General features: G+C 52.6%; 1 protein-coding gene and 1 long non-coding RNA gene across 2 annotated transcripts in view; one reads left to right on the top strand and one right to left on the bottom strand.

Annotated features, from left to right (window-relative positions):
* LOC134945726 (uncharacterized) overlaps positions 1-14878 on the top strand; it is an 889695-nt gene that overhangs the window by 65632 nt on the left and 809185 nt on the right. The window lies entirely within an intron of this gene.
* LOC134945715 (vitamin K epoxide reductase complex subunit 1-like protein 1) lies at positions 3965-14498 on the bottom strand. The gene is made up of 3 exons (XM_063935166.1): positions 14227-14498; positions 6339-6448; positions 3965-4847 (listed from the first exon to the last, which is right to left on the bottom strand). The coding sequence occupies exons 1-3, from the start codon at positions 14400-14402 to the stop codon at positions 4618-4620; spliced, it is 516 nt and encodes a 171-aa protein (XP_063791236.1). The 5' UTR covers positions 14403-14498; the 3' UTR covers positions 3965-4617.

Raw genomic sequence — 14878 nt, forward strand, 5'->3', positions numbered from 1 at the left:
CTCTAGCTGTTCTCTGGACCTTGTCCTTATTAGGAGATCGTCCAAGTATGGGATAATTAATACGCCTTTTCTTCGAAGAAGAAATATTATCTCGGCCATTACCTTTGTAAAGACCCGAGGTGCCGTGGACAAACCAAACGGCAGCGTCTGAAACTGATAGTGACAGTTTTGTACAACGAACCTGAGGTACCCCTGGTGTGAGGGGTAATTGGAACGTGGAGATACGCATCCTTGATGTCCAAGGATACCATAAAGTCCCCTTCTTCCAGGTTCGCTATCACTGCTCTGAGTGACTCCATCTTGAACTTGAACTTCTTTATGTACAGGTTCAAGGACTTCAGATTTAGAATAGGCCTTACCGAGCCATCCGGCTTCGGTACCACAAAAAGAGTGGAATAATACCCCTTCCCTTGTTGTAGAAGAGGTACCTTGACTATCACCTGCTGAGAATACAGCTTGTGAATGGCTTCCAAAACCGTCTCCCTTTCTGAGGGGGACGTTGGTAAAGCCGACTTCAGGAAACGGCGAGGTGGCTCTGTCTCTAATTTCAACCTGTACCCCTGAGATATTATCTGCAGGATCCAGGGATTTACCTGCGAGTGAGCCCACTGCGCGCTGTAATTTTTGAGACGACCGCCTACCGCCCCCAAGTCCGCTTGCGAAGCCCCAGCGTCATGCTGAGGCTTTTGTAGAAGCCGGGGAGGGCTTCTGTTCCTGGGAAGGAGCTGCCTGTTGCTGTCTCTTCCCTCGTCCTCTGCCTCGTGGCAGATATGAATAGCCCTTTGCTCTCTTATTTTTAAAGGAACGAAAAGGCTGCGGTTGAAAAGTCGGTGCCTTTTTCTGTTGGGGAGTGACTTGAGGTAGAAAGGTGGATTTCCCGGCCGTAGCCGTGGCCACCAAATCCGATAGACCGACCCCAAATAACTCCTCTACGCATCGCCTGTCCACTGTCGTGTCCATAAAGCTCTTCTGGCCGAAATGGACATAGCACTTACCCGTGATGCCAGTGTGCAGATATCTCTCTGTGCATCACGCATATAAAGAAATGCATCCTTTATTTGTTCTAACGACAGTAAAATATTGTCCCCGTCCAGGGTATCAATATTTTCGATCAGGGACTCTGACCAAACTACCCCAGCACTGCACATCCAGGCAGTCGCAATAGCTGGTCGTAGTATAACACCTGCATGTGTGTATATACCTTTTTGGATATTTTCCATCCTCCTATCTGATGGATCTTTAAGTGCGGCCGTCTCAGGAGAGGGTAACGCCACTTGTTTTGATAAGCGTGTTAGCGCTTTGTCCACCCTAGGAGGTGTTTCCCAGCGCTCCCTAACCTCTGGCGGGAAAGGGTATAAAGCCAATAACTTCTTTGAAATTAGCAGTTTTTTATCGGGGCACCCCACGCTTCATCACACACGTCATTTAATTCTTCTGATTCGGTAAAAACTACTGGTAGTTTTTTCACACCCCACATAATACCCTGTTTAGTGGTACCTGTAGTATCAGCTAAATGTAACATCTCCTTTATTGCCAAAATCATATAACGTGTGGCCCTACTGGAAAATACGGTTGATTCGTCACCTTCACCACCGGAATCAGTGCCTGTGTCTGGGTCTGTGTCGACCGACTGAGGCAAGGGGCGTTTTACAGCCCCTGACGGTGTTTGAGGCGCCTGGACAGGCACTAATTGAGTGTCCGGCCGCCTCATGTCGGCAAACGACTGCTTAAGCGAGTTGACGCTATCCCGTAATTCCACAAATAAAGGCATCCATTCTGGTGTCGACCCCCTAGGAGGTGACATCCTCATATTTGGCAATTGCTCCGCCTCCACACCAATAACGTCCTCATACATGTCGACACACACGTACCGACACACAGCAGACACACAGGGAATGCTCTATACGAAGACAGGACCCACTAGCCCTTTGGGGAGACAGAGGGAGAGTCTGCCAGCACACACCAAAAAGCGCTATATATGACAGGGATAGCCTTATGATTAAGTGCTCCCTTATAGCTGCTTTTATATTGATATATTGCCATTTATTTTGCCCCCCCTCTCTGTTATACCCTGTTTCTGTAGTGCAGTGCAGGGGAGAGACCTGGGAGCCTTCCTGACCAGCGGAGCTGTGACAGAAAATGGCGCCGTGTGCTGAGGAGATAGGCCCCGCCCCTTTTCCGGCGGGCTCGTCTCCCGCTATTTAGTACATTTAGGCAGGGGTAAATATCTCCATATAGCCTCTGGGGCTATATGTGAGGTATTTTTAGCCTTTTTAAAGGTTTTCATTTGCCTCCCAGGGCGCCCCCCTCCCAGCGCCCTGCACCCTCAGTGACTGCCGTGTGAAGTGTGCTGAGAGGAAAATGGCGCACAGCTGCAGTGCTGTGCGCTACCTTAAGAAGACTGCAGGAGTCTTCAGCCGCCGATTCTGGACCTCTTCTTGCTTCAGCATCTGTGAGGGGGCCGGCGGCGTGGCTCCGGTGACCATCCAGGCTGTACCTGTGATCGTCCCTCTGGAGCTTCATGTCCAGTAGCCAAGAAGCCAATCCATCCTGCACGCAGGTGAGTTCACTTCTTCTCCCCTCTGTCCCTCGTTGCAGTGATCCTGTTGCCAGCAGGAATCACTGTAAAATAAAAAACCTAAGCTAAACTCTCTAAGCAGCTCTTTATGAGAGCCACCTAGAATTGCACCCTTCTCGGCCGGGCACAAAAATCTAACTGGAGTCTGGAGGAGGGTCATAGGGGGAGGAGCCAGTACACACCACCTGACCTGTAAAAGCTTTACTTTTGTGCCCTGTCTCCTGCGGAGCCGCTATTCCCCATGGTCCTTTCAGGAACCCCAGCATCCACTTAGGACGATAGAGAAATAGATTTATTTTATTATTATTACCAATCCCCCTCCTTCACAACAACGGTAGACTTGCAGCATTTAGCAGAGATCGGTATACATCGGAGACTCACCCTTGCTTGCCGTTTGGCACACACTCTCGCAGGATAGACCGGGGCACTGTAGCGCCCACTGCAGGGAGACAAACAGCCCTAAGTAGAGAACCCGTGGGTATGTATGCGCAAGGGCGCCGGAAAATACTGCAAATGCCCCGAGGGGAGGGGGCTAGTAGTGTCCTGTGATGGTGAAAGACCCTTTTTGAATGTTATCCAATGAAAAAAGTTTCCCAAACTCTGCCAGTACCGTCCACATTTTAAGGATTTCCATGCAGATAATTAAATCAAATTGACCGACATATGGATAAAGTCATCTGCGTTTAAGCATGGATATCCTTAAACCCTGGATTGTAACGGCGGAGTTTGGTAACTGCAGGAGCCCCTAAATTCCAAAGACAGACAGCTGCGCACTCTCAGTGGATTATTTTAGGGCCACCACGCACCTCCTCATCTGCGGAGATTGGGGTAGCGCAGCCGTAGTGAGGCACGAGAGTCACGGTTACCACAGGGAGGAGGGATCATTACGTTACCTGCACTTGGTCCTGTTGCCTCGCGCTGCTTGTTCACAAATAAAGGTATTATTTATGGCGATTCTTAGTTGTGATTGATTATAAGTGAGTAACGCTGACGACTGTTCCATACTGTATTATGTATCTGATTTTATGACCGTGCGACAAATCCCTCTACGGGCACAACTTGCCATCAGTGGCCCGCGCCGCGACCACGCTCATAGTATCTTCTGCCACGGCCTAAGTCACCTTGCCCGAAGCATGGCGAACACAACGAGCCCGCAAGGGTACACAGTTACACTAATTGTGGTCACAGATGATGCCCATTACCATACCTACCTGTTAAGCCTCTCCCCCGTATGGGGTTGATCTAATGACCATCTGATTACTGTAGATGTTCTCTACAACGTCCCCTTAGTATGTGGTGGGAGATATTGTTTTACCCATACACACATGGTATAAAGTAAATTTTGTGGAAAGTGGAGAATTCAAGGTGACCCGATCACTCGGGGAATACTGAAAAACATTGCCTTTATTATAAAATACCACGGGTAGCGGAATGCTTGAGTGACGATTCCCGTTACCAGATTACGGGGCAGTGTTGACCTTGGCAACGCTGGTCCTGACCACAGAGGACCGGTGTAATCACAATGTCCACTCCTCTCATTGTGCAGTGTTACCGTTCTGTAGTGCAGACCACATCTCGGACACGTAGCGTTAAGGCACAGCGAAGTAGTCATTCCGGGGAGACAGGGAGCCACGCCCAAAGCTCAGAGACTTCTGTATAATGCCCTGAAAGAAGGAATGACCCCCACTCATCTCATGCAGAGAGACCACCCCTACAGTCAGAGGCTTGGCACCAGTCTCTCCCAGAGCTCACGTAGTACAGCACCTTCACAAACGGCGCCCCCTTGTGGTGAAACGTTCCGAGCACCAATGTCACATGATCCCTTTAAAGTCACAGTCCCCTGACCTAAAAACTAGAACTTCAACACGATGCTTCTAAGAAAACCGAATTGGAGACCTGCTTAGAAAATGTAACAATAAAATAACACGGTAACATGTAATACCCCTGAGTGTAGCAGTTCTTTCTTCGAGATTCCAACACCACCCCGGCCCCAGCGGTGATATAACGCAGGAAACGTCCCAGTAAGCACTAAGTCTCCGTTAGTGTTTCTTCCGTTTATTCTTCTTCTTGCGCGTCTGAGTTGTGAGGCGCCGCAGCCGCCGGACGTTCAGCAGGAGCAGGATGAAGTTGAGGATGTAAGTAGTGATGCAGATGACGCAGAAATCCTCCAACACGTAGAAGAGGATGTAGGCCAAGTAGAGAGAGCCGGCGATGGACAGCAGAGAGGTTCCCAGCAGGGTGACGGCGGCGGCTACCGACCCCGCGAAGCCTAATGCACAGGGAGACAGGTTATCAGACAGCAGGTGATGCAACACAATATAGGGGGTTTGGGAGCTGTCTCAGGCAATTCAGAGGTTATGTAGAGGCTGAGGCCGGAGGTAAAGAACAGCTACATGATGCATAGAGGCTGCCTGGGGCTACAGGCGGTTCCAAACATTCCTGCAAGTAACGCATCGCTAGCCGAGCACACGTGGAAGGGACAGGACACCGCTTGGCGGAGAAGCTTCTATTCCTTGCAGGCTGTATTCCTACAGACATAGCCACATGAGGAGGAGGAAGGTAGTCTGCACCCAGATAGATAACAGCTGTTGTTGAACTACATATACCAGCATGCCTTGCTACAGGTACGCTATTTGGCAATGCTAAAACTGTTGCAGGGCATGCTGGGATGTGTAGTTAAACCACAGCTGAAGGTCCGCAGGTTCCCCCACCCCTGTTATACAGGATCATGCAGACCTGCGTTTGTCACATGCAGACCGGGAGGGGACTGTGTATATGGCTACTGGTATACAGCATAGACTGTATGGCTAGTGCCACCTCCAGCTTACAGGCCAGGAGATGGGTGTAAGCTCTGTGGGCTCAGGAATCGCCACGTCCTGTAGTTCGGTTACAATGTGGCCGATGGTAAAACAAGTCGCTATAAATGTGCACAATATTAAACTAATTTATTAGCTCAATTGGCATATTAAAGCAGCAAGAGCAGCGATAATTTACATAAGATGCACCTGGCGGTATCTGAACACAGCTACTCGGCGTAGAGGGAAGAGAAACGGAGTCCACGCCCCACCGCCATGTTACCCGGAGCCGCCCTGACCAATCAGGTGTCCTGAGACAGATATTAGCTGATAACCCTTTAAATTGCAGCCTATGGCATTGGAGGGGGGGGGGGGGGGGGGGCAGGTCATGGTGCCTCCTCGATGCCCCCCCAGGAGCAATGGCGCCTTAGGCATTCACCTATAGGACGCCTAAGGCCAGGCTCTGATGTCATCTGCTTGACATCATCAGCACGGAGATTACTAGTGCGAATACAGGTCCTATACCAGTGATGGCTAACCTTGACACTCCAGCTGTTGTTGAACTACACATCCCAGCATGCCCTGCTACAGTTTTGCTATTTGGCCATGCTAAAACAGATGCACGGCATGCTGGGATGTGTAGTTCAACAACAGCTGGAGTGTCAAGGTTAGCCATCAATGTCCTATACAATGACTAAAGGGGGTTATTCAGAGTTGGTCGCAGACTTTGCGATTCAGTCGCATTGAATAGAGGTAGACCCCTGCCTAGGCAGCATAGTTGATTATGCAGGTGGTCCGGCGCGATGTTTCCACTCATCGGAAGTCGCAGGCGACATTATCGGGCCACCTTGAAAACGGCCATGACACAACTACGTTTCCTGCTCTAAAAACGCAGCATCGCCGCCTGTCAATCAACACGCGTTCGCACAATGAAGGGTTACGCTTGCACACCAGCAGCCACTTACCCAGCGCTATCTGCAGGCCGTAGAACAAGACTCCGAACACGCTGTTGGGCTGATTCAGTAAACTCTGCGCCCCGAGAACGTTCTCCACCAGCCCGAATCCACGCCCCCACCTGTAACACAGCGCAGAGGAAGGAAAGCTCACCGATTGGTTGGAGTAATGTGTAGCGCTGTATCTGTGTAGAAGTATTCGTTACATGTTCCACGTTTTCTATACGGTTACACCAGCACCTTGCGGTAAGATCCAGCAGCATGCGGCCCCCTGGCCAGAGGACTACATGCGGAGCGAGAGGACATGCGGAGCAGCCACAGGGCTGTGCAGATACAGGCAGAGCCACAGAGCACGGTGCCCTTCTCCTGACCGGTATACAGGGGGCAGCAGTGCTTCATATTCCTATGTATTCATTCTGTCACAATGTACACATCATGTAACAGAACTGCGTGTATGCAAAGACAGGTGTAACTGCACCTACAGCTGAGCCCACACTCACACAGAGGGGATGATAGATGGATGTTACTGTCCCCTAGGGCTGAGCCCACACTCACACAGAGGGGATGATAGATGGCTGTTACTGTCCCCTAGGGCTGAGCCGACACTCACACAGAGGGGATGATAGATGGATGTTACTGTCCCCTAGGGCTGAGCCCACACTCACACAGAGGGGATGATAGATGGATGTTACTGTCCCCTAGGGCTGAGCCCACACTCACACAGAGGGGATGATAGATGGCTGTTACTGTCCCCTAGGGCTGAGCCGACACTCACACAGAGGGGATGATAGATGGATGTTACTGTCCCCTAGGGCTGAGCCCACACTCACACAGAGGGGATGATAGATGGATGTTACTATCCCCTAGGGCTGAGCCCACACTCACACTCACACAGAGGGGATGATAGATGGCTGTTACTGTCCCCTAGGGCTGAGCCCACACTCACACAGAGGGGATGATAGATGGCTGTTACTATCCCCTAGGGCTGAGCCCACACTCACACTCACACAGAGGGGATGATAGATGGCTGTTACGGTCCCCTAGGGCTGAGCCCACACTCACACTCACACAGGGGGGATGATAGATGGATGTTACTGTCCTTTAGGGCTGAGCCGACACTCACACAGAGGGGATGATAGATGGCTGTTACGGTCCCCTAGGGCTGAGCCCACACTCACACTCACACAGGGGGGATGATAGATGGATGTTACTGTCCCCTAGGGCTGAGCCCACACTCACACTGAGGGGATGATAGATGGCTGTTACGGTCCCCTAGGGCTGAGCCCACACTCACACAGAGGGGATGATAGATGGCTGTTACTGTCCCCTAGGGCTGAGCCCACACTCACACTGAGGAGATGATAGATGGCTGTTACTGTCCCCTAGGGCTGAGCTCACACTCACACAGAGGGGATGATAGATGGATGTTACTGTCCCCTAGGGCTGAGCTCACACTCACACAGAGGGGATGATAGATGGCTGTTACTGTCCCCTAGGGCTGAGCTCACACTCACACAGAGGGGATGATAGATGGCTGTTACTGTCCCCTAGGGCTGAGCCCACACTCACACAGAGGGGATGATAGATGGATGTTACTGTCCCCTAGGGCTGAGCTCACACTCACACAGAGGGGATGATAGATGGCTGTTACTGTCCCCTAGGGCTGAGCCCACACTCACACAGAGGGGATGATAGATGGATGTTACTGTCCCCTAGGGCTGAGCTCACACTCACACAGAGGGGATGATAGATGGATGTTACTGTCCCCTAGGGCTGAGCCCACACTCACACAGAGGGGATGATAGATGGCTGTTACTGTCCCCTAGGGCTGAGCCCACACTCACACTCACACAGAGGGGATGATAGATGGATGTTACTGTCCCCTAGGGCTGAGCTCACACTCACACAGAGGGGATGATAGATGGCTGTTACTGTCCCCTAGGGCTGAGCCCACACTCACACAGAGGGGATGATAGATGGATGTTACTGTCCCCTAGGGCTGAGCTCACACTCACACAGAGGGGATGATAGATGGATGTTACTGTCCCCTAGGGCTGAGCTCACACTCACACAGAGGGGATGATAGATGGCTGTTACTGTCCCCTAGGGCTGAGCCCACACTCACACAGAGGGGATGATAGATGGATGTTACTGTCCCCTAGGGCTGAGCTCACACTCACACAGAGGGGATGATAGATGGCTGTTACTGTCCCCTAGGGCTGAGCCCACACTCACACAGAGGGGATGATAGATGGATGTTACTGTCCCCTAGGGCTGAGCTCACACTCACACAGAGGGGATGATAGATGGATGTTACTGTCCCCTAGGGCTGAGCCCACACTCACACAGAGGGGATGATAGATGGCTGTTACTGTCCCCTAGGGCTGAGCCCACACTCACACTCACACAGAGGGGATGATAGATGGCTGTTACTGTCCCCTAGGGCTGAGCTCACACTCACACAGAGGGGATGATAGATGGCTGTTACTGTCCCCTAGGGCTGAGCCCACACTCACACAGAGGGGATGATAGATGGATGTTACTGTCCCCTAGGGCTGAGCCCACACTCACACAGAGGGGATGATAGATGGATGTTACTATCCCCTAGGGCTGAGCCCACACTCACACAGAGGGGATGATAGATGGATGTTACTGTCCCCTAGGGCTGAGCCAGCACTCACACTCACACAGAGGGGATGATAGATGGCTGTTACTGTCCCCTAGGGCTGAGCCCACACTCACACAGAGGAGATGATAGATGGATGTTACTGTCCCCTAGGGCTGAGCCCACACTCACACAGAGGGGATGATAGATGGATGTTACTATCCCCTAGGGCTGAGCCCACACTCACACTCACACAGAGGGGATGATAGATGGCTGTTACTGTCCCCTAGGGCTGAGCCAGCACTCACACAGAGGGGATGATAGATGGCTGTTACTGTCCCCTAGGGCTGAGCCCACACTCACACTCACACAGAGGGGATGATAGATGGCTGTTACTATCCCCTAGGGCTGAGCCCACACTCACACTCACACAGAGGGGATGTTAGATGGATGTTACTGTCCCCTAGGGCTGAGCCCACACTCACACAGAGGGGATGATAGATGGCTGTTACTATCCCCTAGGGCTGAGCCCACACTCACATAGAGGAGCTGATAGATGGCTGTTACTGTCCCCTAGGGCTGAGCCCACACTCACACTCACATAGAGGAGCTGATAGATGGCTGTTACTGTCCCCTAGGGCTGAGCCCACACTCACACTGAGGGGATGATAGATGGCTGTTACTGTCCCCTAGGGCTGAGCCCACACTCACACTCACACAGAGGGGATGATAGATGGATGTTACTGTCCCCTAGGGCTGAGCCCACACTCACACTGAGGAGATGATAGATGGCTGTTACTGTCCCCTAGGGCTGAGCCCACACTCACACAGAGGGGATGATAGATGTATGTTACTGTCCTTTAGGGCTGAGCCCACACTCACACAGAGGGGATGATAGATGGATGTTACTGTCCCCTAGGGCTGAGCCCACACTCACACAGAGGGGATGATAGATGGCTGTTACTATCCCCTAGGGCTGAGCCCACACTCACACAGAGGGGATGATAGATGGCTGTTACTGTCCCCTAGGGCTGAGCTCACACTCACATAGAGGGGATGATAGATGGCTGTTACTGTTCTTTAGGGCTGAGCCCACACTCACACAGAGGGGATGATAGATGGATGTTACTGTCCCCTAGGGCTGAGCCCACACTCACACTCACACAGAGGGGATGATAGATGGCTGTTACTATCCCCTAGGGCTGAGCCCACACTCACATAGAGGGGATGATAGATGGCTGTTACTGTCCCCTAGGGCTGAGCAGACACTCACACTCACACAGAGGGGATGATAGATGGCTGTTACTGTCCCCTAGGGCTGAGCCGACACTCACACTCACACAGAGGGGATGATAGATGGCTGTTACTATCCCCTAGGGCTGAGCCCACACTCACACAGAGGGGATGATAGATGGCTGTTACTATCCCCTAGGGCTGAGCCCACACTCACACAGAGGGGATGATAGATGGCTGTTACTGTCCCCTAGGGCTGAGCCCACACTCACACTCACACAGAGGGGATGATAGATGGCTGTTACTGTCCCCTAGGGCTGAGCCCACACTCACACTCACACAGAGGGGATGATAGATGGATGTTACTGTCCCCTAGGGCTGAGCCCACACTCACACAGAGGGGATGATAGATGGCTGTTACTATCCCCTAGGGCTGAGCCCACACTCACACAGAGGGGATGATAGATGGCTGTTACTGTCCCCTAGGGCTGAGCCCACACTCACACTCACACAGAGGGGATGATAGATGGCTGTTACTATCCCCTAGGGCTGAGCCCACACTCACATAGAGGGGATGATAGATGGCTGTTACTGTCCCCTAGGGCTGAGCAGACACTCACACTCACACAGAGGGGATGATAGATGGCTGTTACTGTCCCCTAGGGCTGAGCCGACACTCTCACAGAGGGGATGATAGATGGCTGTTACTGTCCCCTAGGGCTGAGCAGACACTCACACTCACACAGAGGGGATGATAGATGGCTGTTACTATCCCCTAGGGCTGAGCCCACACTCACACAGAGGGGATGATAGATGGCTGTTACTATCCCCTAGGGCTGAGCCCACACTCACATAGAGGGGATGATAGATGGCTGTTACTGTCCTTTAGGGCTGAGCCCACACTCACACAGAGGGGATGATAGATGGCTGTTACTGTCCCCTAGGGCTGAGCCCACACTCACACTCACACAGAGGGGATGATAGATGGCTGTTACTGTCCCCTAGGGCTGAGCCCACACTCACACAGAGGGGATGATAGATGGCTGTTACTATCCCCTAGGGCTGAGCCCACACTCACACAGAGGGGATGATAGATGGATGTTACTGTCCCCTAGGGCTGAGCCCACACTCACACAGAGGGGATGATAGATGGATGTTACTGTCCCCTAGGGCTGAGCCAGCACTCACACTCACACAGAGGGGATGATAGATGGATGTTACTGTCCCCTAGGGCTGAGCTCACACTCACACAGAGGGGATGATAGATGGATGTTACTGTCCCCTAGGGCTGAGCCAGCACTCACACTCACACAGAGGGGATGATAGATGGCTGTTACTATCCCCTAGGGCTGAGCCCACACTCACACAGAGGGGATGATAGATGGCTGTTACTGTCCCCTAGGGCTGAGCTCACACTCACATAGAGGGGATGATAGATGGCTGTTACTGTTCTTTAGGGCTGAGCCCACACTCACACAGAGGGGATGATAGATGGATGTTACTGTCCCCTAGGGCTGAGCCCACACTCACACTCACACAGAGGGGATGATAGATGGCTGTTACTATCCCCTAGGGCTGAGCCCACACTCACATAGAGGGGATGATAGATGGCTGTTACTGTCCCCTAGGGCTGAGCAGACACTCACACTCACACAGAGGGGATGATAGATGGCTGTTACTGTCCCCTAGGGCTGAGCCGACACTCTCACAGAGGGGATGATAGATGGCTGTTACTGTCCCCTAGGGCTGAGCAGACACTCACACTCACACAGAGGGGATGATAGATGGCTGTTACTATCCCCTAGGGCTGAGCCCACACTCACACAGAGGGGATGATAGATGGCTGTTACTATCCCCTAGGGCTGAGCCCACACTCACACAGAGGGGATGATAGATGGCTGTTACTATCCCCTAGGGCTGAGCCCACACTCACATAGAGGGGATGATAGATGGCTGTTACTGTCCTTTAGGGCTGAGCCCACACTCACACAGAGGGGATGATAGATGGCTGTTACTGTCCCCTAGGGCTGAGCCCACACTCACACTCACATAGAGGAGCTGATAGATGGCTGTTACTGTCCCCTAGGGCTGAGCCCACACTCACATAGAGGAGCTGATAGATGGCTGTTACTGTCCCCTAGGGCTGAGCCCACACTCACACTCACATAGAGGAGCTGATAGATGGCTGTTACTGTCCCCTAGGGCTGAGCCCACACTCACACTGAGGGGATGATAGATGGCTGTTACTGTCCCCTAGGGCTGAGCCCACACTCACACAGAGGGGATGATAGATGGATGTTACTGTCCCCTAGGGCTGAGCCCACACTCACACAGAGGGGATGATAGATGGCTGTTACTATCCCCTAGGGCTGAGCCCACACTCACACAGAGGGGATGATAGATGGCTGTTACTGTCCCCTAGGGCTGAGCTCACACTCACATAGAGGGGATGATAGATGGCTGTTACTGTTCTTTAGGGCTGAGCCCACACTCACACAGAGGGGATGATAGATGGATGTTACTGTCCCCTAGGGCTGAGCCCACACTCACACTCACACAGAGGGGATGATAGATGGCTGTTACTATCCCCTAGGGCTGAGCCCACACTCACATAGAGGGGATGATAGATGGCTGTTACTGTCCCCTAGGGCTGAGCAGACACTCACACTCACACAGAGGGGATGATAGATGGCTGTTACTGTCCCCTAGGGCTGAGCCGACACTCTCACAGAGGGGATGATAGATGGCTGTTACTGTCCCCTAGGGCTGAGCAGACACTCACACTCACACAGAGGGGATGATAGATGGCTGTTACTATCCCCTAGGGCTGAGCCCACACTCACACAGAGGGGATGATAGATGGCTGTTACTGTCCCCTAGGGCTGAGCCCACACTCACACTCACATAGAAGGGGATGATAGATGGCTGTTACTATCCCCTAGGGCTGAGCCCACACTCACACAGAGGGGATGATAGATGGATGTTACTGTCCCCTAGGGCTGAGCCAGCACTCACACAGAGGGGATGATAGATGGATGTTACTGTCCCCTAGGGCTGAGCCCACACTCACACAGAGGGGATGATAGATGGATGTTACTGTCCCCTAGGGCTGAGCCCACACTCACACTCACACAGAGGGGATGATAGATGGATGTTACTGTCCCCTAGGGCTGAGCCAGCACTCACACAGAGGGGATGATAGATGGATGTTACTGTCCCCTAGGGCTGAGCCCACACTCACACAGAGGGGATGATAGATGGATGTTACTATCCCCTAGGGCTGAGCCAGCACTCACACTGAGGGGATGATAGATGGATGTTACTGTCCCCTAGGGCTGAGCCGACGCTCACACTCACACAGAGGGGATGATAGATGGCTGTTACTGTCCCCTAGGGCTGAGAACCACACTCACACAGAGGGGATGATAGATGGCTGTTACTGTCCCCTAGGGCTGAGCCCACACTCACACTCACACAGAGGGGATGATAGATGGCTGTTACTATCCCCTAGGGCTGAGCCCACACTCACACTCACACTCACACAGAGGGGATGTTAGATGGATGTTACTGTCCCCTAGGGCTGAGCCCACACTCACACAGAGGGGATGATAGATGGCTGTTACTATCCCCTAGGGCTGAGCCCACACTCACATAGAGGAGCTGATAGATGGCTGTTACTGTCCCCTAGGGCTGAGCCCAAACTCACACTCACACAGAGGGGATGATAGATTGATGTTACTGTCCCCTAGGGCTGAGCAGGCACTCACACTCACATGGAGGGCACTACAGACACCTGAGCAGGCACTCACATGGAGGGCACTACAGACACTCACATGGAGGATGCCACAGACCGCCATGCAGGCACTCACACAGAGGGCACTACAGAAAGCTGAGCAATCACTCACATGATGGGCAGTACACACAGCTGAGCAGGCACTCACACTCACATGGAGGGCACCACAAGACAGCCGAGCAAGCACTCACACAGTGGGCACTACAAACAGCTGAGCAGGCACTCACATGGTGGGCAGTACAGACAGCTGAGCAGGCACTCACACTCACCGGGAGGTGAAGACCTTGGAGCAGCTGATGGACGGGTTGATGTCGCACAGGGCGATGTACGCGGCGTCGCTCTCCCGGGAGGTCTCCACATGGTAGGCATAGACAGACAGGGCGATGCCCAGGGCACAGACAGTGACCCTCACCCCGAGCTCCCAGCCGCCGGCTCCCATCATCATCTCCCCGAGCACCGCTGCTGCTGCTGACGTGTCCCGCCGCCTGCCAGTCACCCCGCGGCGCGCCGCCTATTGGAGGAACAGGAAGGGAGGGGCGGGGCCGGCGGCGCGGGGGATGCCGGGACTTGTAGTTTCAATGCTGAGATTGTACTGTAGTGGGAGACAGATACAGTGGAGAAGTTGCCCATGGCAACAGTCACCTCTGAGGTAACATTTCTCAAGTGCATTCTGTAAAATTATACGTAGCAGCTGATTGGTTGATGGAATTGTTCTGTCAGGCACCATGTAGTGGCCTCCGCCACGCAAAGCACCTCAATCCCTGCCATAGAGGTGAGGCGCAGCAATAGCCTCTTATACTATATAATAATTGTGTGCTGCATCACATGGGGCTCTTGTTTCATATCTATATGTGAGAAAGCAGTAAAATCTTCATCAGACTCTATTCTTACAGTGTACTTCATCCCTGCCGTGTGCTATTC

Source organism: Pseudophryne corroboree, chromosome 7 (genome assembly GCF_028390025.1).
Source record: "Pseudophryne corroboree isolate aPseCor3 chromosome 7, aPseCor3.hap2, whole genome shotgun sequence".
Lineage (NCBI taxonomy): Eukaryota > Metazoa > Chordata > Amphibia > Anura > Myobatrachidae > Pseudophryne > Pseudophryne corroboree.

What these genes read in the sequence shown, in the direction of transcription:
- LOC134945715 (XM_063935166.1), bottom strand. Translation starts at nt 14,402, where the DNA reads ATGATGATGGGAGCCGGCGGCTGGGAGCTCGGGGTGAGGGTCACTGTC. An exon ending in TCCAAGGTCTTCACCTCCCG is followed by an intron (nt 6,449 to 14,226) that starts GTGAGTGTGAGT and finishes GCTGTGTTACAG; the next exon opens with GTGGGGGCGTGGATTCGGGC. An exon ending in CGGCCTGCAGATAGCGCTGG is followed by an intron (nt 4,848 to 6,338) that starts GTAAGTGGCTGC and finishes CCTGTGCATTAG; the next exon opens with GCTTCGCGGGGTCGGTAGCC.